Below are 27,711 nucleotides of genomic sequence, written 5' to 3' on the forward strand. Positions count from 1 at the left end.
ATTCAATGGGAAGGGAGGTTTTGGGGCAAATGGGATGTACATTGGCTACTGAATTTGTAGTGGTGGCCACTAAGGGGTGACAGATACTCAAACTGAAGCGGAAAACAGAAAAGGCTGTTTGGGTAGATCAGTGGCCACTAACAGAAGAGAAGATCACCATTTTACAAGTATTAGTCCAAGAACAGTTAGAGAAAAATTGTATTGTACTAACTATTATTCCATGGAACACTCCAGGTTTTGTTATACCTAAAAAGACTGGGAAACGGAGGCTTTTACATGATTCAAGAAAAATTAATGAAGTTATAGAGGATATGGAAGCACTACAACTCAGTGTCCCCTCACGGGCAATGATACCAAAAAACTGGAATATTTTAATCATAGATTTGAAGGATTGTTCTTTTCACAATACCTCTGCCTGACCAAGATGCACTAATATTTGCCTTTTCCATGCCAAGTGTTAATAAAAGGGAACCCGTGAAAAGATATCATTGGGTTGTCTTGACACGAGAGACCTTAGAGCGGCTTCCAGTCCTGAAAGGGGCTCCAGGAAAGCTGGGGAGGGGCTCTTGATGAGCGAGTGCAGGGAGAGGACGAGGGGGAATGGTTTTAAGCTGAAAGAGGGGAGATTGAGATGAAATCCTAGGAAGAAATGTTATCCTGTGAGGGTAATGAGACACGGTTTGCCCAGAGCAGCGGTGGCTGCCCCATCCCTGGAGGTTTCAAAGCCAGGTTGGATGAGGTTTTGAGCAACCTGATCCAGCAGGAGGTGTCCCCTGCTGACAGCAGTGGGGTTGGAACTGGGTAGGCATTAAGGTCCCTTCTGACCCAAACCGTTCTATGATTCTGTATTCAGACTCCAATCACAACGTCCTGATTCTGCTCATCTTGGTATCTTGTCCAGCTCCGCCTATTCCAAAACCAGAATTTTCCTTGGCCATCTAGGACAACTGGTCAGGATGCAGTCTGTGGTCCCACTCTGCAAATAGTAACTTCATTTAGTTTTAAGATAAAATACTGCAGAATGCTTTTTCTACATGCAAGTAGACAAAGGAAACTAAAGAATTGATAGAAAATTATTTTTTTTATTAAGCGCACCAATTCCTGGTTTGCACAGGGATCAATGAAGAGGCATTAAACAAAACTTTTACACAGCCAGTTCCTCCCTCTCTCTTGTGTTGTGCAGAATCAGTTTAATATTGCTCCATCAAGCCATAATAACAAATATTGGTTAACAGTAGCTTTTGTGTCGGTAACAGCAACGCATGGGAGAAGGGCTGCAGAGAAAGGTGCGAAAGTGAAGCACGGGGCAGCGAATTTATCTTCCAGGTTGTGAAGTTCAAAGTGAACCAGAACGTAACACCACTTTGCTATTGCTGCCTTATTGTTGTTTGCCTTATTGAAGTAACAGCCTGGTGATTTAACGGTTTCCACTGTACTTCACGGAGGAAAAAAAGCCTTAAAGCTTGTTTTGTGACTGCATTTTCTGGTATTGACAAATAAGAGAAAAATCGCTCTATGTAACTTATTCCATTTATCTCATGATCTTACAGTGGGAAATTCGGGCTGTTTTACTAAGAAGTCTATCCCTTTCTGGCTTTCTGATTCAAAATAAGCTCTGGCTTAAGTGAGCTTAAATTCACTGTCACTGGAGCCTGGATTTGAGCACGCACTTGCAGTTTTTGTTGACTCAAGGCTTTTCTTTAGCTTTCGTTTGGGATTTGAAAGAAGACTAATGGGAGCTAGTGCCAAGAATCTTCCCAATCAAATAAGTGAAGTATATAAAAGCATATTAGTACGAATACGCTGTTGTTTTGCCACAGGGAATGAAAAACTCGCTAACGATGTGCCAAATATACGTAGATTGTGCCCTATGGAGTTTTAGAGATCATCGTGAAGAACTGATTGTCTATCATCATATGGATGACATTTTGGTAACGGGAAAGGCAGATCTGAATATGGAACTGAAGGAGTTACAACATTGTCTAGAGCGATACGGGTTACAAATTTCTCCTGAAAAAAATCCAGAGAGAAGGTCCATGGAAATATTTGGGATGGAAAATTTCACAACACACAAGAGAACCTCATAAGGTTCAATTAAAAGTAAAAATCAATACACTAAATGATGTGCAGATATTGTCGGGTAACATTAATTGGATTCGAAACTTGTTGGGGATTGCTAATCAGCTATTGACACCACTATTTGAATTACTGAAAGGAGATGTTGATTTAAATGCCCCTCGAACATTGACAAAAGAAGCTGAACAAGCACTGCAGGAAATCAGCGAGCGTATTAGTTTAGAACAGCGTCATCGGGTCTGTTATGATCTAGCTATACAATTCATCATTTGTAATCAAAAGGAACAGCCTTTAGGGATAATCACCCAATGGGATGAGTCAGCAAAAGAGCCTTTAATAATTTTAGAATGGATAGTTTTAGCCCACCAACCCAAAAAAACTATTTTGACACGAGTCGAAATGTTTGCAGAATTAGTTATTAAGGGACGTCAATGAATTGTAGACCTTGGTGGTCAGGAGCCAGAAAGTATAATTATACCCATGGCAGACAATTATTTACAACGGTGTTACCAAAATAGTCCATCAATACAAGCTGCCTTACAGGATATGAAGGGAAGAGTACAGATACAACATCCGGCACGCAGGTTAATCACCTTTTTAAAACAAATACAAATAACACAAGCCAAAAAATTTTGAATAGCCCCTTGAAGGAAAAACTATTTACAGATGGAAGTGGCAGAACAGGTAAAGCAGTGGTAGTGTGGAAAGATGATGAGGAATAGAAAAAGCATGTTGTGATTTGTCCAGGATCACCTCAAGTTGTTGATTTACAGGCAGTAACAGAGGCCTTTAAATTGTTCCAAAATGAACCCATCAATGCTGTAGTGGATTCACATTATGTTGTAGGGGTCATTCAACGTATAGAAAGGTCAACCTTGCGTCATATTGAGAATGAGATGTTGTTTAATCAGTTTAAATGTTTGTTATGGTTATTACAAACAAGATCGTATGGTTATTATGTTGTTCATCGATGCAGTTTGCTTGGTATCGCTGACAAATTAACCAACCCTGTGTGGGCAGCGCCACTGCCAGACCATTTGCAGCAGGTGCACAATATTTTTCGTCAATCTGCTAAAACATTAGCAAACCAATTCGGAATCTCCAGAGGAGATGCAAAAAGCAATAATTCAGTGTTGTTCTGACTATCAGCGCTCAGCGACAGGGCCCGTGCCAGCTGTAAATCCACGAGGTCGAGGCCCTTCGCAAATACGGCAAACTGATAGGACTCACTTTAAGGTATTTGGAAAACAACAGTATGTTGATGTTTCAATAGGTATTTTTTCGCAAGCTGTATGGGCCACAGCTCTCACAGGAGAGACAAGTCGGCACGTTCAAGCTCACTGTCAACAAGCTTTTGCTGTTTTAGGAATTCCACACAAATTAAAAACTGATAACGGTCCAGGTTATGTTGCTCATAGCACACAACGCTTCTTTGAACAATGGGGAATTACCCATCTTACCAGAATCCCCCACTCTCCCCCTGGTCTACCCTTGAATGCACTCGTCTGATATTGAAATCAATTTTAGAAAAACAAAAAGGGGGAGAAGTTGGGGAATCTCCACAAAATAGGTTACATAAAGCGTTGTATGTTATGAATTTTTTACGGTTAAGCGGGTCAAATACAGTATCACAAATTGTTTAAGACTTTCATGCAATGACAGATAGATAAAGTCAACATGATGTTCAGGTATTAGTCATATCTATAGATACACAATAACTGGAAGGCCCTTTCAAGTTTCTGCTTGTGTTGTTACAGATAAAGCACATGGGTAAAGATAAAGATGGTTACAGATAAAGGACATGGGTACATGCACACAGCCTGCTCCCTCCCGGACCTCCTCCTCAATCTCTTGCTCCTCCTGTTCCTGCTGGACATCTGCACCATTGCCATCGGTCCCATCGTGCCCCTCCTTGTGCTCCTTGCCCTCTTCTACCACCTCCTCCTGCCCGTCCTCCAGGTGGTTCTCCTCCCGTTCCACCCCCTCCATCCCACTCTTCTTTCTCTTCTTGAATTCCCTCCTGAATTCCATCCTCTCTTGGCATCGACTGCCTCCACGTCCTCCTCCTCCTGTTTTAATCCCCCTGTACTCCCTCCCACAGCCCCTTCTTCCCAGGCTCCAGTTTGTGCGCATGGTGGCTCCAGGGCCATGCCCAGGAGAGCTCAGCTGGACGGCACCGACTGCTCTTCAACACGGAGCCATCAGTATGTACACTCACACCCGTTTAAAGTGCTTTATAGATCATTCTGTGTGATTAATAAATAGTACTGGATGATAATTTGAGGCTGTAGGACATCTTGTTTGCAGGTCCTTCATTGTTAAACAGCAAGACGGGTGCCACAATGAGAGGGGTGGTGTTTAAATGCAGGTTTATACAGATTATTGAGTCTGATCTTCCTACAACCAAGCACTTCAGGGAACAGGACAGGCAGCCGTAATAGCAAACGGAGATCACGGAATCACAGGATGGTTTGGGTTGGAAGGGACCTCAAAGCCCATCCAGTTCCAGCCCCTGCCACGGGCAGAGACACCTCCCACTGGATCAGGTTGCTGAGAGCCCCATCCTGCCTAGCCCTGAACACCTCCAGGGATGGGACAGCCACAAATTCTCTTGGCAACTGATTTGAAGGGACAGGTCCCTCACTGGATACACTGTTAGATCCACTCTGAGCTGAACAGTTCATCTAACAGCAGCATGGTATTTCACCAGGTGTCATTCCCACTCTTCATACCAAGCCTGCATACTAGAAAGTGTTCATGCTGCTATCTTCCATTTCAGAATTCCACACTAGACAATATGGGGTCTATCTCTGACCTGATTTAACAGAGCTGCGGCAAAGAGAGCGACAGTTTGCAGTTTTAAATGCTTTGACTTCTGTAAGGGAAAATAATTCTATGAACAATGAATAACCACCACTCTGACTGAGGGACGACTTGTTCTCGTGAATTCAAAATGGTCTCTGTACCCTACACTGACTGAAACCAGGATAAAAAGGATCTAAAGGTACTGGAGAGCATCCAAACAAGGGCACAGAGTTGGTGAAAGGTCTAGAGGGGAAGCTGTATGAGGACAGGCTGAAGCCACTTGGTATGTTCAGCTTGGAGGAGGCTGAGGGGAGACCTCACCACAGTTACTGCTTCCTCACAAGGGAAGGAGCAGGTGCTGATCTCTTCTCTCATTCCTGATGATAGGACCTGAGGGAATGGCAGGAAACTGTGTCAGGGGAGGTTAGGTTGGACATTAGGAGAAGATGCTTCCCCCCAAGGGTGGTGGAGCACTGGAACAGCTCCCCAGGGAAGCAGCCACGGTGCCAAGCCAACACCATGTTGTTTGGACAACACCCTCAGCCCCACGGTGTGAATGCTGAGGCCGTCCTGTGCAGGGACAGGGGTTGGACTTGATGGTCCTTGTGGGTCCCTTTCGACTCAGGTCATTCTGTGACTCCCTGATCTCCACTCAGGTAATCCTACTGCATATACCGAACCACAGGGAAAGCCTCTGATCAATAAAAGGCATAAGCTTTTCCTTTAGGGAAGGAATTTTCCTTACTTCAATATCTGTTTGATAAGCATCTGTCTTTCTGGTGCACATAGGAAATATAATCGACGGCACCTCCACGAGACAGACTGGAAAGCAAACCAGCACACAGGAACCTCCAGCACGTGCACTCACTCAAAAGTAGTGATGGGGCACAGCCTGTGCTCCATCTCTGCTCCTTCCTAAACCTGCTCCTTCCTTCCCCTGCCCACACACAACCACACAGCACAGCCAGGTAGCTGCACGTGCCCTACCCAGAGTCACCAGAGGCATCAAATCAGGCCATTATTGCTGTATACCTGGGTCAAAAACTGCACTGACAACCCTGAAATTGTTAACTTTTAAAGTCTTATTGAATTCTATCAAATCTGAAGAACAAGCGCAGGATTTTACCATCTGTGCAAACGCTCGTTTATCTAAGAATAACGATTTATGGCAAAGACACCCTCGGCTCCTTGCCTGTTTAAACCCTGCCTGCTAGCGTATGGAAGAACAAGGAACACCGCTGGCTGCCCGGCTGTGGTCAGCTTCGCAGGAGCACAGAACAAATTGAGCACACACACACCCCTCCGCTTCACAGACCTAGAAAGAAATGGCTTTTAAAGCAACTATTTCAAATATTATTGCACTTTCAAAAAATAACACTACATGGACTTGAAAAACAAGGGGAAACTAACATTAATTAACATGTTAAAACAAGGAAAAAGTAGCTCCAGAGGCAGAAAAAGTCTTCCATACCAGGCCAGGTACAGACACAGAAACAGAAACTCAAGAGAACCACGATTTCTAGCTAAAATCAGAAGAAAACCAAAAATGTTCTAAATTAGCTATAATTCAGATTTATTCAGCCATCTATTTTAAATAATGGTCATAAATTGAAAGCGACGCTGTGGATTCTCTGCCCCAGTTTTCACTGGGTTTAGGGCTATCTGAAGTTCTCCTACTGGTTAAACATAGGAACCCACCATCTCACAGGATGCCACTAGGGGTGAGCGGTTACGCCCCCTGCTTCTCATCACTGTGACTCCTGTTAAAGGCAAGAAGAACGCAACGGGGGCCTCACTTCTTGTTCCCTATCTATTTGTAAGAACAGGAACAACGAACACAAATCTTCTGGAAAAAAGGTAACACACAGAGCTCATTCGGTACATGGGGTTACTCCTGACAGTTTCCAGAGGCACAGATGTATCAAGCAGATAAACAAACCCACGAGAACGATCAAAAACAACCATGCTGTACACATATCGCACTAAAATCAGTAACAGCCTTATTGTTGAGTCCTACATTTAGCACCGGTTTTATGTGGGAACACTCTGAGAAAGCAATCATACATTCGTTTAAAAAAAGGGAGTCATACAGAATACAGACACAAGTGCGTTTGGGAGGAGGATGGGACGGATTCGTGTTTGAGTAGTTATTTTATATCATGCTACAAATGCTGCTGCGGCACCTTCTGACACACAGCTGCTGTAATTTTTCCTTGTGTTACAGCTGAATACACACAGCAGAGATTAAGTCATTTAACCTAGCACTCATTTATCCACAAAAAAAAGAAAACATAAGGGAAAATTATAAAGGTGGATTCACTCCATCATTCCAAAAACTTCATTGAGAGGCAATAAATTCGCCTTGTGAGTTCCTTTCAGCAGTTAACTACTTGCCATCCCGGCCCTCCTACCAGCAAGCAGGTAACAAGGAGAGCGTACAGGCAACAGACTATGGCATTTATTATTTACAGACCTTGAGATACAGGAACAAGGCAGCCCTTTAGTTACTGTTCGTAAAAAATATCGTGAAGCACTGGCATTCACTTAACGTGAAGACACAACCAGACAGCTACCAGCTAACTCTCCAGTCACACGACGCATTCGCACAGTTCTCGCCCAAGCACAGTAAACTTCATGTCCAGAGTAGGCAGGAGGGGGAGAGAAACGCTCTGGAGTGCTGTGCAGACAGTGTTTGCTGACTGCATCCCAGACACGTACAGCACTCTCTCAAATCTGCTGCCCTTCACAGGATGCTATCTAAACCCAGCTTTCCACTCCTGCTACCCGCGTCGCTGAAGTAACAAAGGTCGATTACTGGAAGAACGCGAAGCCTTCCTCCTTTCAATCCCGACTTCACCGCATTCCCCCAGCTTACGGTCTCCACCAGCAGGGTTTACTTGCAAGCAGATGAAGCTCCATCTTTGCATCAGGTCCGTGAAGTCCTGCTGTTCATCAAAGCGCAGTCAAACCAAAATTGCACCGGCAGTACATCATCCCAGCAGAGTCCAGCCAGGAATCCGAGATCGGATCGTATTTCTGGACAGTGTTCAGGTAGGACGACCCCGAATGACCTCCGACAACGTAAAGGTAATTATCAATTACAGCTGCTCCAACGCCTGTCAGAAAGACAAAAGAGATTGCTTGATCACCAAGTGTGGACATAGCATTATTTTTGTTCCTAATCGGCACCACATCCCCTCATCTGAAGGCTGAATGGACAAATTCTTCTGTCCTAGTACACCTTGTCAGGGAGACAGAAGAGAGGATGCATGACTGAGCCTCAATGTAAAATGAAATACAATAGAACGGTGACCACTGAATGGATGAAACTCACTCAAAAATCAATGACAACAGAGTAGGTAGAGTAAAACACTATTACTGCATATTATTTTTGTTACAACTCAGTATTAGTAAACCAGACTGTAACTATAAATAGACAGACAAATACTCCTCCTCTCACAGAGCTCAAGTCATCTTCATTCACAGATTCTGTAGACAAGTCACTGCTATTTTACAGCAGCTCTCGGGCCAAACACCAACTCATTTCTAAAGGATGGCTGGGTTTCCCATGCCCCTACCTGTCCTGGGTTCCTTCATGGGCCGACACACCGTCCACTGGTTTTGATGCGGGTCGTACCTCTCGATGCTCGACAGGTGAGAGACACCATTGTGTCCCCCTACCACGAAAATGAAGCCCAGCATCACCCCGACTCCAAAGTTGATTCGTTTATCAGCCATGGAAGCTACCGTCTCCCACGAGTTCTTACTTGGATCATAACGTTCCACGCTGCAAATACAAACAAAGAACTCGTGAGGCTGGGACTGCAGTCGAATTTCACTCTGCAAGATGTTTGTCAAAGGTCCAGGTGGTTCTACCAATCGATTTTATAACGCTGCTGGAAACTCTGTGGAGTGGCTCTTTTGTGCTACCCAACAGCAGCACGCAGGAAATTCAAGGGAGTGTTGTCACCTTCAAAGCATCCGTCACGGCCCCACGTCCTTAAACAACAAAGCTTATGCAGCTGGAGCTCTCAGAGTGCTGCCAAAAGGCACTTTTCCCACATCCCATCCTGAGACAGCAACTGCCTCTCCAATGTTTGGCCACTGCCTTGGACCTTCAGGTGTTGCACAGAAAGCAAGAGTTTCAAAGCTGGCTTCAGGGTTGGGAGGTCAGGGATTTTATTTAAAAATAAAACAACTCATGAAAAGCTGAACACAATGCAGATCTGAAGGGTAACACAGCAAAACAAAAAACCAAAAAACACAACTCCCTGGTGGCCTGCCTGAAAATAACAGGCAGAGAGGAAAAAACGTGGAAAGAGTGTCGCTTGGAACAGCAGCAAAGAGTTCCAGCTCACATTCCCGTGTGAAGAAATCCTTGAGTAAACAGAAAACTTTCAGAGATGATTTGTCATCAATATTCAGTATTTCACCTGCTATTACAGTCAGAATTAGAAATACAAGAAATTAAAATAAAGTCACATGGGGTTTTATAGAATCCCGTCACCACCCTACCCAACAGTTTGTTATTGCTGCTTTGTGTTTCAGTAACTTAAAAATGGATCGCATTTTCCAAATGGGAAAATGCTGTACTTTCCTATTTGGACACTGATCCTTTGCTTCACAAACTGTTTCATATAAAAGTAAGGACAACTAATGACCAGCACAGTGCTGTTCTACTGCACTGTTAATCAACGCACCTTTTCCTGTAATTAATTTTCATTCTTTATTCTGCTATATAGGCTTGTAGTTTACTAATTTGCTTCCAGGAGGGACACATGGCAGATTAGTCCCTCTTTCATAGAATCACAGAATCATAGAATCACCAGGTTGGAAGAGACCCACCGGATCATCGAGTCCAACCATTCCTATCAAACACTAAACCATGTCCCTCAGCGCCTCATCCACCTGTGCCTTAAACCCCTCCAGGGAAGGTGACTGAACCACCTCCCTGGGCAGCCTCTGCCAGTGCCCAATGACCCTTTCTGTGAAGAATTTTTTCCTAATGTTCAGCCTAAACCTCCCCTGGTGGAGCTTGAGGCCATTCCCTCTTGTCCTGTCCCCTGTCACTTGGGAGCAAAGCCCAGCTCCCTCCTCTCCACAACCTCCTTTCAGGTAGTTGGAGAGAGCAATGAGGTCTCCCCTCAGCCTCCTCTTCTCCAGGATAGACACCCACAGCTCTCTCAGCCGCTCCTCACAAGGCTTGTTCTCCAGCCCCCCTCAAATCGGTGTTGTCGATGGTAAAGTTAACAATGCATCTTAAGGTTGTGCAGACTGGAGGTGCCAGGGTTCCCAAAGCACCGGCACAGCACTAGGCAGCCAGCCTGAGGGCTCAGCACCGGAGATGCAGCACCGTGACATAAACAGGCAGCCTCGGGGCCTGGGCACAGCAGCCCTGTGCCACCTCACTCAGGGATATCCACCCATGTCTCTGCCTGTGCCATTTTCCCTTCTTAAGGACCCGAGAACCACCCAAGTCAGCTCTAAGGTAGAACACACAAAGCTAAAATAAAGATTTCCCAGCTGAATTATCAGACCCATACTGCAGAAAGGATTAATGAGCCCCACTGCAGATTGCTAAGGTACCTTAGAATCATTTTTAATTGCCTGCAGAACACAATGGTGAGTTTTGCTGGTTTACAGGTTGTGACACGGCACTACGCGCTGCAGAATTATGTACCTGTTCATGTGGGCGGGGCCGTAGCCTCCGATGGCGTATATCATCCCGTCCAAGACGGCTGCTGCAAAACAGCTTCTGGTCTTGTTCATCGGGGCCACCAGCTGCCACTTCTTCACTTTAGGGATGTATTTCTCCACAGTCCGTAAGTAAGACTGCCCGTCGTAGCCACCCAGGGCATAGAGCTCTCCTGCCAGCACAACCACTCCCAGCGTGCTCCGGCTCTTAAACATCCTCTCCAGAGAGGTCCATGTGTTTGTGTCGGGGTCCCAGCACTCCACCGAATTCTCGTGCTTACGGTAACTGATGCCTTGACACACGTGGGTGGCGATGCCGCCTACCACGTAGATTTTCTGGTCCAGGACACATATGCCAAACTCGTAGCGGGGAATGCTGAGAGGCGCCAGGCCTATCCAGGAGTCGTTCTGCGGAAAATACATCTCAACACTGGGAAAGAAAAACAAAGATTATGTGAGCAAACGTAACTTTCTGAAGCTGCGAAGCGCAAACCAACATCGACGAACACGACTTTAAGGTTATTTCATAGGTCCCATCCAACGTTTCATAGAATCATGGAATTGTTTGGTTGGAAAAGACCTTTGAGATCATTGAGTCCAACTGTCCCTGTCCACTACTAGTTCAGCTCGACAAGCACCTCGTCTGCCTGGCTTTTAAACCCTTCCAGGGCTGAGGACTCCACCAGCTCCCTGGGCAGCCTCTGCCAGGGCCCCTGCTGTAGTGAGAAAGCACCAAGGCCACTACGGTTGGAAAAAAAACCCTGTTTCAGGTGCAACAGTTATTTTATTTGGTGCTGTTGTAATAATATTTATCCTTAAATTGTGAAACTGCCATTTTCCAGACCTTCAGTTGATTAAATAAAAACAAAAAGCAGAAAGGCTTCTTATAGAATCTATTCATCGAGTGGCAGCTTGCAAATAGAAAATAATCTTTGCTCAGAGCTGAAATCCAACGCTCTTGACTGTTCCAAAGAGTTAAACCCCAGGGCTTCAACAAGGCAGCAACCCAGCAAGGAGCCCTGGAATGATGGATTTGGGAAGTACAAACGAGGCAGACTGAGAAGCAGGAGAGCACAGTGGGACAACATGAGGGCAGACAATGCAGTGACAATGCCACAGCGGCTGTCACAGGCCGGCTCTGATCGCAGCTGGCTAAACATTCAAACCAGAGGGAGAGGAAGGGTAAACTGGAAACAAGAATCAGAAGAGCCACAGAGATGGGAGAGAAAGAACAGAACGAGAGAAGGGAAAGCCCGTGTCCATCCACACACACATACAAACATACGTTCAAAAAGTATTGTTTGTAGTTTTATAGATCATAGAATCGCTTGACTGGAAAAGACCTTTGAAATCATTGAGTCCAACCGTACCTGCCCAATACTAAAACAGATCCCTGAGCACCTCATCCACTCGTCTTCTAATCTGCTCCAGGGATGGGGACTCCACCGCCTCCCTGGGCAGCCCCTGCCAGAGCCCAAGAATCCTTTTGGTGAAGGAATAGTTCCTGAGATCCAGTCTGAACCTGCCCTGGTGCAACTCGAGGCCATTTCCTCTTGTCCTAACACCAATCGCTTAGGAAACGGGACCAGCAACTATCTTGCTACAACTCCTCTCAGGCAGCTGCAGACAGTGATAAGGTCTCCCCTTAAATAAAGGCACACATTTTACAAGCACTGTGTAATTCAAACAAAATATCAAAGTAGAACAAATTACTTGGAAAGACAAGTTTTCAAAATACTGCTTATTTGCATTTTCTTTCAATTATGCTCAGCCTTAAAATACAGCAGGTCTAGCCTCTTGTGTGTAAGTCAAGTCAACCCACCTAACGAGTTTAATTAATAAATCACTCAAATGATTTAAAATAATATCCAGGTAATGCGATCTGCTCAAAAACCAGACAAGAAAACAAAGCCACTGGAGAGACGATGGCCACTGCCAGAGCACCCAGGGGCTGCTGGAACACTGGGACAGAATCAAAAAGCAGTGCTCAAACTTGCTGAAAAAATTCTGTGTGTGAGCTCTCACGAAGGGACACAGCAACTACTGCCACACCAACCCCGCCGTGCAGTGACTGCCTCTATCCTGACCCAGGGCGACAACAAACGCGCCCGAGCATCACATTCCTCGAGCACCGCGACGGTTGTTACCATCTCTTACCTTTCCAAACACGCAAACAGTCCAGCTTTTCCACCCACGGCACAGAGAACTTTGGGAGCACAGCGAGGCCGCGTCATCAGCATGGTCTGGTGGGACAGTCTGTGCTCAGGCATGAAGTGGTACTTCAGGGCCTCGTTCAGCAGGTGTTTACACGTGTGGTCATCACGAATGAGGTGGTTCGCTTCGTACAGCCTTGTCAGAAACTTCACGCTCAGCAGCGGCAGCCGAACGCAGTGCAGCAGCTGGGCCAGGTACTTCTGCCGCTCCTGCACGTCGTATTTGATCCAGGACTCCAGCGCGTAGAACACCGTTTCCTCTGTCACAACGTTCAAGCAGTCATTGGAAACTATTTCATCCAATTCAGAGTGCGTCAGCTCGAAGAACTCTTCTGTCTGACAAACGTCCTCAAAGTTCTGGCAAATGTACTTGTTGGCAGCCAAGTAGAGGTCGTGGCAGCCGTAGGTCTCTGCAAAGCGAGAGATCCCGATACAATTGCCCGGGTCGAGCTGGCTTTCCAGAAACGCACAACATTCCTTCACTACCAGCTTGATCTGGAGGAGATTGGCGGCCGGGAGCAGCGACTCAACGGTGTCTTGCGAGATGAGCACCGTTCCCGTGTAAGCGTACTCCACGATGGCCTGCAGGGCTGCCTCCGCGATGCACTGGAACTCCACCTCCGAGTTCTCCTTCTCCGAAAGGTTCCCAGTGAACATGGCTTGGAAGTACGGACTGATGCTGGCAAGCACCACTTTGTGGGCGTGGATCTTGACATCGCCGACTCGAAGGATGATGTCGCAGAGCTCGTGATGCTGGCGCAGGAGGTTCAGGCCTTGGAGGAGCTGCTCGGAATGCAAGTGGGTTAGGTTGGCGAGCATGTAGGCTGGAGACGACTGGTCCATCTGTGACAAACAGCATTTGTAACGCGTTACTCAGAGCTGCATCTCGACAGCTCCATTACTCACATTAGATGTGCCACACAACGTTTAAAACACAGTTTCCCATTTCTGCTTTTATCTTAATTAGAGTTTATTACTTTCCAATTTACTTTTTCACTCTTAGACACTTGGCTTTTTTATGTGAGTTAAACCCAGGACAACTAAATGTTTATTAATAGCGCGTGTTATATTCATCTTTGACTTAAAAAAACAACCAATCACCACCTCTTTTTTTTCTTGTTCTGGAGTAAGAGGCGTATTACCAATGCATCAAATACACAAACACAGAATCACTAAGGTTCAAAAAGACCTCTAAGCTCATCCAGTCCAACCATCAGCCTATCCCCACCATGCCGACTAAACCACGTCCCCAAGAGCCACTTCTACACGCTCTTCGAAACCCTCCAGGGATGGAGACTCCACCATTGCCCTGGGCAGCCTCTGCCAGGGCTTCACCACTCTGTCAGGGAAGAAATGCTTTCTAGTATCTGATCTAAACCTCCCGTGGTGCAACTTGAGGCCATTTCCTCTTGTCCCGAACAGTGACCAAAATGAAAATAAATCAAGAGAAATAAAGACTAACAGCTTATTTGAGGCAAAGTTTTAGACATTCCTAACCTATTTTCCGCTATTCACCTTGCAGTGCGTGCTGCTTCGCTCCCCTCCGTCCAAGGTTGCAGGCAGAGCCCCCCCAGCTGGCAGAGATCAGCTCTCCATTCCCCTCTCCTCACTCGGAACAGAGGAGTGTCTGTCTCCACACAGACCCGCAGGGGCCCAGGGCTGCAGAAACAGAGGGTGTCACGCTCTGAGTGGGCAGGGGAGAACAGGAGAAGGAGGAGATCCTTGTGCCACTGAGTGGCTTGCACTGTGAGAGAAATTCCTTAGCGGAGATGCCCTGGCCTCGGGAGAGATTAGATCTGGGGAACACTGGGAGCTGCGCCTGCCTCCACTAACAAGAGACAGAGGGTGGAACTGGTGTGGGGCTTCCCAGGATGAGCAAGGGAGCAGGTCCCAGGCAGAGAGAGCACGCTGGTGTCCAGCACCATTTCCATGTCCTCTGGCACCAGCAAAGAAAGAGGTATGTAGTGACAGGACTAGGGGGAATGGCTATAAATTAGAGAGGGGAGATTGAGACAAGATCTTAGGAAGAAATGTTTTCCTGTGAGCAGGGGGGAGGCCCTGGCCCAGGTTGCCCAGAGCAGTGGTGGCTGCCCCATCCCTGGAGATATTCAAAACCAGGCTGGATGGAGCTTGGAGCCCCTGATGCAGTGGGAGATGTCCCTGCCCATGGCAGGGGGGTGGAATTAAATGATCTCTAAGGTCCCTTTCAACTCAAACCCTTCCGTGATACTATGAAGGGTCCTCCTTCCTGCCCACAGCTCCGTAGAGCCCCAAACACTCTTCCAAAGAGCTGTAGTTTGCATCCTAACACCCGCAGGCGCGAGGATACCCACTCCAATTCCAGCATCATTACAATCCAAACGGTACTGCCCACCCCCGCGTGCTAGAGCAGCCGTTCTGCAGCTCTTTATTCAGAGCTATTATCCCGTGAGAGGGTGGAAGGTACAAACGTGTCAGGATCCCCAACCACGAGAAAACGCAGCTATTGTTCTGTAGAGAACACAGCAGCTACCCCATCTCTGAACTGAAAAGGTGGTTTCGTTTTGATTTGCTAAATGACTACGGAGACATCAAGATTTCACTTCTTTTTATCTTGCTATTAAGAAGTTTATCACTTTTACAGCTCCTTAACTGACATCCAATTTGCAGTAGGTCCACTTAGGACTTAATCTGGAAGAATAAAATTGGTTGCCAACAATTAAATACAGAAGATAATAGCACTGACAGAGAAGTGAAGGCTTACAGCCAGGGAGAGAACATCTCTTACCAATTAAAAGAGAAGTACACTCATATCTCTCTCACTACAACTCTATATTAGGAAAAGTTACCTGAAAGTAAGCATTTTAGGCATATGTGCAAAAAGCAAAGTTCCATACAACAAGATTATTACTTCCAAGTAACAAGGGATAGGATGAAAGGAAACGGCCTCAAGTTGTGTCAGGGGAGGCTTAGCCTGGATATTAGGAAAAATTTCTTGACGGACAGAGTGGCTGCCCAGGGAGGTGATGGAGTCTCCATCCCTGGACAGATTCAAAAACAGTGTGGAAGTGGCACTTGGGGACAGGGTTTAGCAGGCAAGGTGGGGTTAGGCTGACGGTTGGACTGGATGAGCTTAGAGGGCTTTTCCTACCTTGATTATCCTAGGATTTTATTTTTGCAGCACAAATCATAAGGGGAAAAAAAAACAAACCAAAACCCAAAGAGAGCTGTTTGACAGCTAAAACACTTTCTCTTCTAGCTAAGTTTGTGCTGAGTTCATAACTTGAATGTACATTTACACGGAAATCATAAACCACAAGGTAAGAACCCATGGAAGGGAAAACGAACAGTTGCATTTGGGACACAAAACCTGTTAAGACAGTGATAAATCATAGAATCATAGAATAACCAGATTGGAAAAGACCCACTGGATCATGGAGTCCAACCATTCCTAACAAACACTAACCCATGTCCCTCAGCACCTCATCCACCCATCCCTTAAACCCCTCCAGGGAAGGTGAATCAACCCCCTCCCTGGGCAGCCTCTGCCAGTACCCAATGACCCTTTCTGTGAAAAATTTTTTCCTAATGTCCAGCCTGAACCTCCCCTGGTGGAGCTTGAGGCCATTCCCTCTCGTCCTGTCCCCTGTCCCTTAGGAGAAGAGCCCAGCTCCCTCCTCTCCACAACCTCCTTTCAGGTACTTGTAGAGAGCAATGAGGTCTCCCCTCAGCCTCCTCTTCTCCAGGCTAAACACCCCCAGCTCTCTTAGTAAGACCTTGTAAGGTCTTACTTGTAAGACCTCCTTGTAAGACCTCTTCTCCAGCCCGCTCACCAGCTTTGTTGCTCTTCTCTGGACTCGCTCTAGAGCCTCAAATAACCGCATTTGGGTTATCCTGTAGAAAGAAAGCCTTCTGCACCAGCTCAGCAGAGGTACCTGCTGTTACATCTCACACACCTCTGCGACGCACTGCTTGCCCACCCCTCTGCTCACATAAGACTGAACAGCTGCCTCAGGGCATTCAGACCCTTCCGAAGCCTGTGGGTAAACTGGAGAGCAGAGGAGCAGCTATGGGCAAGAGAAAAGTTGACTAGGACTGTGAACATGTCAGCTTGCTGACTGCACGAGTCCTCTGCTGACAACAGCAGCCTGCATCAAAGCCCAGCCAAAGACATAGGCCTTTCCATACAGAAGATCCATGGGAAGGGCTCCAAGCACTTTTCCACCTCACAACTTGGTGGTTCCTCATTGATACTGCCAAACAGCCAAGGCCAGCAGGCAACTTCAGGGAATGGTTTGGGTTGGAAGGGACCTCCAAGCCCATGCAAGTCCAGCCCCTGCCATGGGCTGGGACACCTCCTGCTGGGTCTGGTTGCTCCAAGCCCCGTCCAAGCCGGCCTTGAACACCTCCAGGGACGGGGCAGCCACCACTACTCTAGGCCAGGGCCTCCCCCCACCCACTTGCCCCATCGGCGCCTGCCCTCCATGCTGAGCAGACCTCACCTCACGACACAACCCGAACCCGCCTCCACCGCGCCAGGAGCCACGCAAGAAAAGTTCTAACAGCGCAAACGGCGCGGCCTGAGGACCGAGGGCGCTCCCCACCACGGCGACTGGGCCCTTTACTCGAGCACCGGGCAGGAGCACCGAGGCCTGCTCACCGCGCCCGCGCAGGGGCACCGGCAGCGGGTCCTGCTCACCAGAAGGCCCTGCCGGTGCCGCCGGACCGGGCCGGTGCAGCCCCTCCGGCTTTCCCGTTGCCTGCGAGCACCGGCCGTCCCCGCTGGGCGCAAAGCCGGGCGGCAGCGGTGCCTCGGCGCTCACCTGCGGGCGGGAGGCGCGGCGAAGGCCCGACCCGCGCTCAGCGCCGCCTCCGCAGCCGCCGCCGCCTCTCGCTCCGCTCCGCCGGAACCGCCGCGCGTCACTTCCGGTCTGCGGCGCGCCGCGAGCCCCGCCCCCCCAACCTTTGCGCATGCGCGCCGTAGGCTACGCGCCTCGCACCCCGGGGTCGGAGCCGGAGACCGCGCCCCCCCCCCGAACTGCGCATGCGCAGAAGAAATGGGCCCCTCCACTGACCCCTGGCGGGCGCATGCGCACAGCGAGACCGCGCCTTCTCCCCTCCGATTGGCTGCCGCGCACCGCGCCCTCGCGGCCGAGCCCCCCCCCCTCCCCCGGCCACCACGCATTGCGCATGCGCAGATCGCGCCCGCAACCCCCCCTCGTCGCTCAGGCGTACGCGCAAATCGGCGACGCCTACACTGCGCATGCGCAGAGCGTGAGCTCGCGGCCGCCGCGGCTCCTGCGCATGCGCAGAGCGCGCACTCGCCGCCGCCGCGGCTCCTGCGCATGCGCAGAGCTCGCACTCGCAGCCGCCGCGGCTCCTGCGCATGCGCAGAGCGCGCACTCGCCGCCGCCGCGGCCCCTGCGCATGCGCAGGGGCCGCGGCGGCGGCGGACTGAGGCCGTGGCGGCCGCCTTGGAGCTGCTGCCGCCGCTCCCTCAGGCGATGCAGCCGCCCCCGGGACGCGGGCGGGCGGCGGCGCTGCCATGGGGGCCGCGGCGAGGCGGCCTGGCCTGGGAGGAGGAGGAGGACGACGAGGAAGAGGACGACGACGAGGATGAGGAGGAGGAGGATGAGGAGGAAGAAGAGGAGGCCTCGTCCCCCGCGCCGCGGTTCGGTCTGCTGCCTCCCGGGCTGCTCTCCCGCCTCCGCGACCGCGATTACCGGTGCCGCGCGGGCGCCGTGGAGGAGCTGAAGCGGGCGGTGGGGGACGCCAGCCCGGGCGCCGTGCGCTCGCTGCCCGCGCCGAGCCTGCGGGGCCTGCTGGCGCTGCTGCGGGGGCTGCTGCGCGACCGCAACTTCGCGGTGGTGCTGGGGGCGCTGGAGGCCGCCCGGCTGCTCGCCCTGCGCCTCGGGCCCCGCGCCCGCGCCCTGCTGGGCCCGCTGGTGGCCGCCGCCGCGCCGGCCCTGGCCGACGGGAAGGCGGCCGTGAGGCGGGAGGGCGGGCGGCTGCTGCTGCGGGTGATGGAGGCGGCCGGGCCGCGGCGGGTGCTGCCGCTGCTCCTGCGGCCCGAGCTCCTGCGGCACGGCGGCTCCCGGCTCCGCGAGGAGGTGGTTAACCTCTGCACCGTGGCCCTGCTCACCTACCCGGCCCGGGAGCTCGACCTGGCCGAGCTCGCCTTCGCCCTGGCACCGGCGCTGGCGGATGGCAAACGCCGCGTCCGGCACGCCGCGATGGAAGCGTTCGCCGTGCTGGGCGCTTCCGTGGGAGACACCGGCCTGCTCCTCGAGGCCGTGGGCGCCGTGGAGCGGGAGGAGAACAGGGAAGGCGTCCTGCAGGCGGTGCGAGCCAGGCTGGCCAGGAAGAGCTTGCCGAAGCTGGCGGGCGAAGGGGTGGTGGAGTACGCTGTGCCCCTGCCCTCAGGTCACGGCGGGGGCCCCTGCGTAACGCCCGGAGCGGACACAGACTGGCTGTGGATGGGCAGCAGGACTCGCAGCGCCCACGGCTCCTGCGGCTGTCACGCCAGGGACGGCGCTCCGCAAAACACTGGCTCACACGGCACCTGTGCCAACAGAGGAATAAGCCCCAGAAGAGTCCTGAGTGCATGTAAAGGGAAAAACAAACTGCCTTGGGAAAGCGAGCGTGCCGGAGACAGGGAAGGCGGTTTGGGAGTCAAGATGCCTTTCCCGAAGGCTAAGGAGCAGGTATGTGCTTGTAGCGTACTGGGTTTGTTTACTCTGAGGGGTGAAATGAGGCTCTGAGCGATCTGATTGAGTTGAAAACATCCCTGCTTCTGCAGGGCAGTTGGACTGGATGAGCTTTAAAGGTCTCTTCCCACCCAAACCGAAGATTTCGTGCCCCAAAGCCAGATCTGTGGCTTGTCCAAGGTTTATTAATCATCTGGTGTTCCCGAAGTGTGGTTAATACTGCTGGTGTTTTATGTGCAAGGATTTCTGTGCAGACATGGATCTGGGAAGGCAAAGCTGAAAACTTCTTTTTAGGTTTGACACTGGTGAGGAACTGGACAAGGTGTCACATAGAAAGACTTTGGGTTTTAGAGTCAGGTAGGCTTTTCTTGCGTCCAGCCCCAGGGACCGGTCGCTGCCAGCAGCTGACTGGAGCCTAGGGAATGAGTACAGGAACGGGGAAGCTGCTTCCGCGCTTGTTTGTTTGTGTTTGAGAGTACCTGGCTGGTTGCAGATAGAGCTGCAGAGCGTGGCTGAGCTCTTTGAAGTACACGTACCTGCCATGAATCCGGAGGGTTGTCCTGTGTCCACAAGGCTCTGGTTCCTCGCTCTGATCTGGCTGGGAAACAGGTGGGTCAGGCTGACACAGCAGAGGGTTGGTGTTACTGGTCCCTGACTGGGTGGGCACTGCAGAGGGAAGGGGCCTTGGAAACGTTATTCCGGTTCCTGTGGCTTTGTTCTTGGATGTTTCTTTGAGCTTCTCACTACAAGAAAGACATGAAGGCACTTGAGTGCATGCAGAGAAGGGGAACGCAGCTGGTGAAGGGGCTGGAGAACAAGGGTTATGACAGGCGGCTGAGGAACCTGGGGTTGTTTAGCCTGGAGAAAAGGAGGCTGAGGGGAAACCTCATCACTGTCTCCAGCTCCCTGAAAGGAGGTTGTGATGAGGTGGGTGTTGGTCTCTTCTCCCAAGCGACAGGCAATGGGATGAGAGAAAATGGCCTCAAGTTGCAGCAGGGTGGGTTCAGATTGGACATCATGAAAGATTTCTTCTTGGAAAGGATTCTCTGGCCCTGGCAGAGGCTGCCCAGGGAGGTGGTGGAGTCCCTGGAGGGATTTAAAAGATAGGTAGACGAGGTGCTGGAGGATCTGGTTTAGTAGTGGGCAGGGATGGATGAACTTGATGATCTCAAAGGTGTTTTCCAACCAAACGATTAGATGATTCTGTGCTGTCTGTGTGGTCAGGACCTGGGTGTGTATCTGTGCACCGTGAAGTTTCTGTTTTGGGGTTCTGTTTGTTGGTTTTTAACTGGACGGGTTTAATTTATCATAACTCAGTCTCCAGCAAGCGAGTTGAAGCGAGCAGATCCCTTTAGAAAACTGCAAGCTGTATGGAACAGACCGCCTCGCTACCACGTTTGCGTAGTCGGAATTTAATTCTTGGTTGCTTAGTAACTTGTTCCTGTGTTGGATGAGGCTGTGAGCGGTGCTACTTTGTGAGGGCTGGCTCTGCGTGAAGTCTCTGAAGTAAAATCAACCTGATTTAACAGTGTTGTGGTGTAAAACCCATGCAGTCATGTATGCACATATGTGCATGCGAGCCATGTCCTTCGTCGGTGTCGCTATTGCCGTTCTTCAGACTCCGAGAGCGATCCGTGTCACCCTGAGCTGTTGAATCAGGCAGCCAAGTTCCCTTGGGCTGCCTACAAAGCAAACAGGGTCTGGGCAACAAGGTAGGTAGGAAATGCCTCTAGAACATGGAGGTTTTTCTGTTTAGAAAAGCTTTTTGGTATTAACTCATACAGCTGGTGGAAATAACAGTTAATTGCCAGCGTTCCCTAGGCGAGTCGGGCCGAGTTCTGCACTGCTGACTGCGTTGGTGTTTTTTCTGGAGGCTGCGAGCTAGCAGCGAGCCAGCACACGTCCCAGCGCCTGCCTGCTGCCTGGGAGGGTGAAAGGGCCTCCGCGGGGGCAGCGTCACGCTCAGGAGCTGTGGAAATGGGTCTTGGGTTTGTTTCTAACCTGTTGTACATGTGGTTGTGTTTAAATTGGGAGAAGTGCCCAAAGTGTTCAATCCCGGAGACAAAGCAATTGATTTATGGCTTTGGTGATCGCTGAAGCAGCCCCATTGCCAGTGGAGGAGGAGTCTGTGCAGGAGGTGGAGTGAAGAGAGCCGTGTTGGTGATCAAGGACCCAACTCACCATGAGATTAGTGCTTTATTGATGAGTCTTGTTGGCTGCAGCCACATTTCCTGTAGTAGAACCATAACATCCTGGTCGTAGTCTGGTCCTGCTGTCATGTTTGAGTGAACTGTGAACTCTCCAGGGCAGGGGACATCTCCTTTCCTGCCTTTATGATTTCTGGAGTGATATTTGCTGACTTCTTTTGGTGCTTTTCTGTTACCTCCATGCCGTGAAGGTGCTGTTTTCCCCATGTCGGGTTTGTACCTTCAGTACCAGTGGGTGGATGGCATTTTCACTTCAGGACACTGGGATGAATAAGCTTGGACAGTATTCCTGTGCCTCAAGACATTCCTTGTTGACTGAAGGGGATTGCCACAAGCGGTGGAGATAATTATCTTTTCCTTGAGGCGCTTAGCAATTGGCGTGAGGGGGAGAAGAAAAGTTCACGCTGTGTCCCTTCCTGGCTGCTCTCAGTGAGGTATCATGCATCAAATCGGGGCAGTCGGCTCGTTCATGGGAATGTAAGAAATTAATTAGTAATTCAGACATTCCTTTGACGTGGATTTGCTTACAAATTAACCTTTGGAGGCATTCTGTGGCCTAAAGGATGTGTGGCATTAGCTTAATGTTTAAAGTGGTGCTTCTGCTGGTATTTTGGGGTCATGTTACACAGTGCTGTTCAAGGCCATGTCTAGACTTTCCTATCAGATAAGATGTGAAGTGAAACCTGTGTAAGTTAATGTGTGCTAAGAATGTAGTGTAGATAAAGCACGCTGCCCTCGGGGTCTTGGCTGTCGGTAAATTGGGTTCTTGCTGGGTTTGTGTTAGACTGTGGTTATCTTCAGCCTCGCAAACCCCTTTGTGAGGAGCTCTGGAGTGGGTGATACTGGAACTGCCGCCACCTCGACTTCCAGAGGGTAAGAATGTTCTCCCCGTAGTGATGACAGAAGTAGCTGTGGTGGACAGGTGAAGGCTGCGGGGCTTTTCTCAGGAAGCTGGTGCCAGAGAGGGCCAGCAACAGCCTAGCAGAAGTGATGAATGCAGCAGGAGTCCTTGGTCACCCCAGGAGTCACCCTGCCCTGATGATGTGGCTGGATTGGGATAACTCAGGCAGACACGGAGTTTTGATGGGGCTGGCTTGGGATAACTCAGGCAGACACGGAGTTTTGCTGGAAGAGAGACAGCACAGTGACAGCTCATCAGCGTTCTGCCTTGGGGTACGCTTAGAGCGGAGCACTCCTGAGGGCCACGCACACTCCTTAGAGAAGCCATTAAATAAAATGTTTGTAACCAGGCTTTTACGCTGAGCAGTTTTCCATTTGGAAGCACATCCTTACAGGAGCCTCATAACATCATCCAGCAGATCTTATTCGGAAATACGTGTTCATGTTGTTTTCTTTAGGACTTTACATGAGCTGCTGCCTGTTGATGTTAAGTAGTGGAACTTGGCCTACTGTGCCCAAACACGTGGTGTTTTCCAGTGGTTTCCTAGCTTGTGCTGTGCTTGAGAGATCGCCCGAGAGTTCAAGAATATGGCAGTAGCAATCCCGTGTTCCTTCTTAACTCTAATCTTCTGTAGCTCCTGTTTGAGCAAATGTCAGAACAAAACTGTTCTCTGCAGTTTGGGGTACAAAACCGCTTTCTAAATGTCACCTGCAGTGCTTGCTGGCTCCTCTGACCTGCTGAGAGCACAAGGACCGTGCTGCTTGGCACCAAACCAGCTAATGGTGTGCTCGGGAGGTCCTCACCGATCTTTTGGTAGCTAAACCATCCCGTGTTTCCCTGGAAAATGGAGCATGCTGTGTGTGAAACATCCCATGCCTCTGATTATTGCAGAGGGAGCTCTGGTTCCTCTCCTGTGGAGCACACGCAGCGTGGGTGGCTGCTCTGCTGGAAGCAGTGCCGTTTGGCAGGGGGAGCAGGAGCATTTGGACATTCCACTGACGTTTTAAGCCATGTTACATGAACTACAGACAATTTCTGTAGCTGCTCCATTTACAGGCTCACCTGATAACCCGAGAACTGAATCGCGGGGCTTTGTGAAGACCTCGGTGAGTGTTCAAATGATCTCTGAAAAGAGCTGTATGAAACAAATACTGGTTTTCACAGTGATAGCGAGGGTTGAAGTGACACAGAGGCTGACCCGTCTGTGCGATGGAGCTGTGCTTTCATTGTTGAGGTGTTGGTCCCTGGGGTGTGAGCTGTGGATTTTGTAGAGGCTGGGAGAGTGCTCTGGGGAGACAGCATGATGCACTTGGGCTATTGCTGATCCCTTCCCTGGGAGTGCGTGGTTGACAGCTGCGGGGCGTTTGGTGAAGAGGGCCTTTGGTCTTGCCCAGTTGTCAGGGATGGGTCACTCGCTGGGGCTGGGCTTTGATATCCAGGTCAATATTTCTTATAGTGAGTGGATTCAAACGTTTCCTGACATCGAATTGGGTATTTAAATTAACCTGAAACTTTTTAGAAATCCCTGAGCCAGGATCTGTCGTCTGTCTCAGTGAAAATCGGGCAGCTTGAGGTTTGCCTATGCTTGGCAACTTTATAATCGCCGTAATTATAATTTGCATAGAATCGTAGAACAGTTTGGGTTGGAAGGGACCCTAAAGATCGTCTCGTTCCAACCCCCCTGCCACGGGCAGGGACACCTCCCACTAGATCAGGCTAGCGTACCAGAAAGCAGGCAGGTTTTATCCCGTAGCTGGGTTTGGAACACCTGAGCAAAACCGTACAATCTAATCAGCGTTGTGCAATTTGCTCTTTCTGCACACATGGTTTTGGTGGTGCAGAAAAACAGGACATAAGACAAGTAACACATTTATTTATGGACTGAAAGATTGAAAACAATGTTTTCTAACCGGCTGATCACAGAAACAGGAATGCCGTGTTCTCATTTCTTTCATCCTGACATGCAGTGACCTGGAACAAACCGCTTCCCCATTTGGCCACTGTTCTTTCTCTCATTTGTGAAGTAAAGCTGGCATCACTCAGGTTACCTAGGTTGGGCAGAGCTGGCACTGCCGCTTTAGCCTCTGTTTCTCCTTGATGGCGTTAAAACCTTCTCTCCTTCCTGCTCTCTTCCTTTGTTGAGCTTTTTTTGTGGATGTACACGTGATGAATGTTTTTGTTTCTGTGGGTGAAAGGCAGGGCCCGTGTATATGCTCTCTTGCTTTTTGTTGTCTTAAGTGATAGGGAAGAAGGTTGGATTGTACTCTGAGCAACCTGACCGTGTTGGGACATCTCTGCTCACTGCAGAGGGGTTGGGCTGGATGGGTTTAAGGGTCCTTTCCAACCCAAACCATTCTGTGATTGTATGGTTCTATTGAAAACCTTTATTTAAAGTCACCTCTGTCTTCCTTCTTCCACATCAACAGTGGTTTGAGTGGCTTTACTGTAGAGACAGACAAGTCTCTACAAACCCCAGACAGACACATCAGGGCTGTGGTGGCATCTGGAGGGCAACGTTGCAGTTGGACTCGATGATCTTTTCCAACCTAAACGATTCTGCGATTCCATGATTCTGTCATGTGAGTGATTCTGTTAGTACAGAAAGGTTTGTGCTTTCATTTCACACTCATGAATTTCTCTTTATTTTTTTTTCCCCTGCAGCTCTCCACATCCAACGATTTTCTCCATTCTCCAAAGTTAAGGCCCTCCCAAGGAGTACCAGCCAGTGATGAGTTATTTTTCAGTCGAAAAAGAGCTTCAAGGAGTCTATTTCAGAGTAGCATAGATTTTAACTCTGAGCGTTCTTCAGTTTGTGTTGGTGAGTATGGACAGAGAAAGGTGTCTGACCTGCTGTGTGCAAAACTGACTTACAAGAGCTTAAGCATAGATTTGTAGCTTCATTAGCATGGTTTATCGTTTCTTGATTATTTGTTTTATTCTTTTTTTTTGTTTACTACAAGTAATTGAGTCCTGGTATGAAGGGAGTGGCAGCGGTCCCATCCCTGCTCCTGGAGGAGTGTATCCCATCTCGGATCCTAGGCCACTGTTCTCCAGTTCTGCTGCACACACACAGATTTAGACAGATCCAGAAGCATTTCTAGATCAGACAGCAAGACCAAAAAGAGATGGTGTGGTTATATGAACAGATGTGTTGAACAAAAGGGCTTGAGATACCCCTGAAATCTGGAGCTTCCTGGTGCTCCTGCAGGATTAGCAAGAAATATCATGGAGATCAGCAGCAGAGTAATTCAGCTGACATCCTTTCACTCCAAAATACAAAATAAATTGCAGATAAAGCAGTAAATCAGAAGGAGACATGGAATTTTGCTGAGTTTTGAGCAGGCATATGGTATTGGCTGGAACAGCACTTGCTACCATAATGGATGCGCTGCCCAGAGTTAGCGATAACGAGTGAAATGCTGTCATGAATGCGTTCTGGGAAGGCCGTGTGTGTGTGTGTGGTGGGCTGCTCAGGGCCTATCTGTTCTAGCTCTGCCCATTTCTCCTTCTGCTGTGTGTCAGCAGCCAGGGTACAAAGCTGTCTGAAGAGAGAGCTTTAAAGAGTTTTAAAAATGGAAACCGACATGGTATTGCAAACCAGGTAGGTGGAGGGTTGTAGATAGAGTGCCACACTTAATTTACGCTAGAATGTAGAGTGTTTGTGTTTTAATAGCCAAAAGGCATGTGAAAGAGCGGGCAAGACCAGACCTGCGCTGTTCTCTTGGCAGCAGGCGTTGTTCTCAGCTTTGTCCAAGCAGCACTGATGTGTGTAACATGCAAAGCTGCCTCGCTGCTCTGCTGAGAGAGACATCACTAAAGAAACTTGCTGCTTTTGAGAGTTTTAAGGTGCTGGCTCCCCGTTATTGCCATATACTCAGAGAGGGGATTGTTCAGGGTTTTTCTTTTGCCCCCCTACAATTCTCAGTTGGGAAAGCATCCTGAAGAACAGCCAGCTGGTTTTCCTCTCTGTGCTTTTGAACTGTGTTAAGAGGTTGCTTAGGAACTCGTGAATTAAAATACTTTCAAAGTTGTTATATTTTACGCTGAAAGTGAGCCAGAGACTCAATTCACAAAATACTATTGCATATTTTTTGCTGAGTACCATTCACGTTAAGTATTTATCTCGTTGTTTGTGTTTTTCTTTTGGAAGGTGCTATGGGCTCTCATCAGCCCCAGATTTCAGGGAAATGTGGAATGCTTGGATGCGCACAGACACGCGGGAAGAGTGGCAGTGTGGATTCTGATTTACAGTTGTTGGGATTAAATAACTGTCAGCAGGACAAAGGTATGTGGGTTCAAACTGTACTGTGAGTGAATGCATGATACATTGGAAAGGGGTCTCTGTTTTGGTGCTGCCTTAAGAAAGAAAATCTGTTATTAAGCCATTGTTCAGTCGCTGTTCAGGGGTATTTGTGCCTCTGCCTGTGCAGCGCTTTCAGCTGCGGTTCAGTGGTACCGTGTTCAATCTGCTTATGCACTTCAGAACATGACTGCAAAACAACTTAGGTTTAAACTTATTGGACCAAATGCAGAAAAAGGAAACTGGTATTGTGAGGGACAATGCAATTCAAGAGGATGGCAGCTAATTTGTCTCTGCTTGGGTAAAACACTGACTCTCAGTGTTGGCTGTCTAGAGGGTGTGTTATTTCACTGTAAGTTATTACAATAAGAGCTGTCAGAGAGGCTTATCCCCAACAAATGCTGATATCTCTCTCTCTTTGCTCAGTTTGTGCCAGCCTAAACTTCCACAGCAAGATCAAGAGAGGTTTTTGCAATCAGGCAGAGCATCCGATGTCCTTCCAAGGTCCCAACCCAAGCCAGGGCACCTTCATCCTGCCGTCATACCCCCTGTCCTCGCCCAGGAGCAGCCCGAAGCACGGCTCCTCGCCAGCAGACTCCCCAGGGAAGTCACGAGAGAGCGCCCTGAGCTTCTCGAGCTCCTGGCCTCTGAAGAGCTTCGGAGGGCTGCCTAAGGCCAGCTCACAGCCACAGCTGCTCAGTCCGCAGTCGGGAGACAACGCAGGTAGGAAAGCTTTCTGTGTAATGAACACAGATCTGGGTTTTGCGTTCTGAAGGAACAACAGTGCGTGGAATGGGATTTAACTCTCTGCTCATAGTACAAGGAGCTT

General features: G+C 49.3%; 2 protein-coding genes across 4 annotated transcripts in view; one reads left to right on the plus strand and one right to left on the minus strand.

Moving 5' to 3' along the window:
• Positions 1-1,062: 1,062 nt before the first annotated feature.
• Positions 1,063-17,666, minus strand: KLHL28 (kelch like family member 28). Of its 2 annotated transcripts, none has more exons than XM_069856854.1 (5): positions 17,591-17,666; positions 12,733-13,631; positions 10,562-11,005; positions 8,460-8,668; positions 1,063-7,997 (listed from the first exon to the last, which is right to left on the minus strand). In XM_069856854.1, exons 2-5 carry the CDS (start codon positions 13,629-13,631, stop codon positions 7,834-7,836), a joined length of 1,716 nt encoding a protein of 571 aa, XP_069712955.1. In that variant the 5' UTR covers positions 17,591-17,666; the 3' UTR covers positions 1,063-7,833. The 2 variants fall into 2 exon arrangements, with proteins under 2 accessions (XP_069712955.1, XP_069712956.1); XM_069856855.1 differs by lacking the exon at positions 17,591-17,666 and adding an exon at positions 17,467-17,548.
• A 580-nt stretch (positions 17,667-18,246) lies between these two features.
• Positions 18,247-27,711, plus strand: part of TOGARAM1 (TOG array regulator of axonemal microtubules 1) — a 28,451-nt gene continuing 18,986 nt past the window's right edge. For both annotated transcript variants that reach the window (XM_069856752.1, XM_069856753.1), the window contains exons 1-4: positions 18,247-19,471; positions 25,244-25,400; positions 26,733-26,867; positions 27,309-27,605. In XM_069856752.1, the coding sequence (XP_069712853.1) occupies positions 18,272-19,471; positions 25,244-25,400; positions 26,733-26,867; positions 27,309-27,605 (1,789 nt within the window). In that variant the 5' untranslated portion in view covers positions 18,247-18,271. The remainder of the gene's footprint in view (positions 19,472-25,243; positions 25,401-26,732; positions 26,868-27,308; positions 27,606-27,711) is intronic.

The sequence above is a fragment of the Phaenicophaeus curvirostris genome, chromosome 5 (genome assembly GCF_032191515.1).
Source record: "Phaenicophaeus curvirostris isolate KB17595 chromosome 5, BPBGC_Pcur_1.0, whole genome shotgun sequence".
Classification (NCBI taxonomy): Eukaryota; Metazoa; Chordata; class Aves; order Cuculiformes; family Cuculidae; genus Phaenicophaeus; species Phaenicophaeus curvirostris.

Coding starts and splice junctions, on each gene's coding strand:
- KLHL28 (XM_069856854.1), bottom strand. CDS start 13,631: ATGGACCAGTCGTCTCCAGCCTACATGCTCGCCAACCTAACCCACTTG. Junction 11,006..12,732: donor CTGTTTGCGTGTTTGGAAAG/GTAAGAGATGGT, acceptor TTTCTTTCCCAG/TGTTGAGATGTATTTTCCGC. Junction 7,998..8,459: donor CATGAAGGAACCCAGGACAG/GTAGGGGCATGG, acceptor TCTTTCTGACAG/GCGTTGGAGCAGCTGTAATT.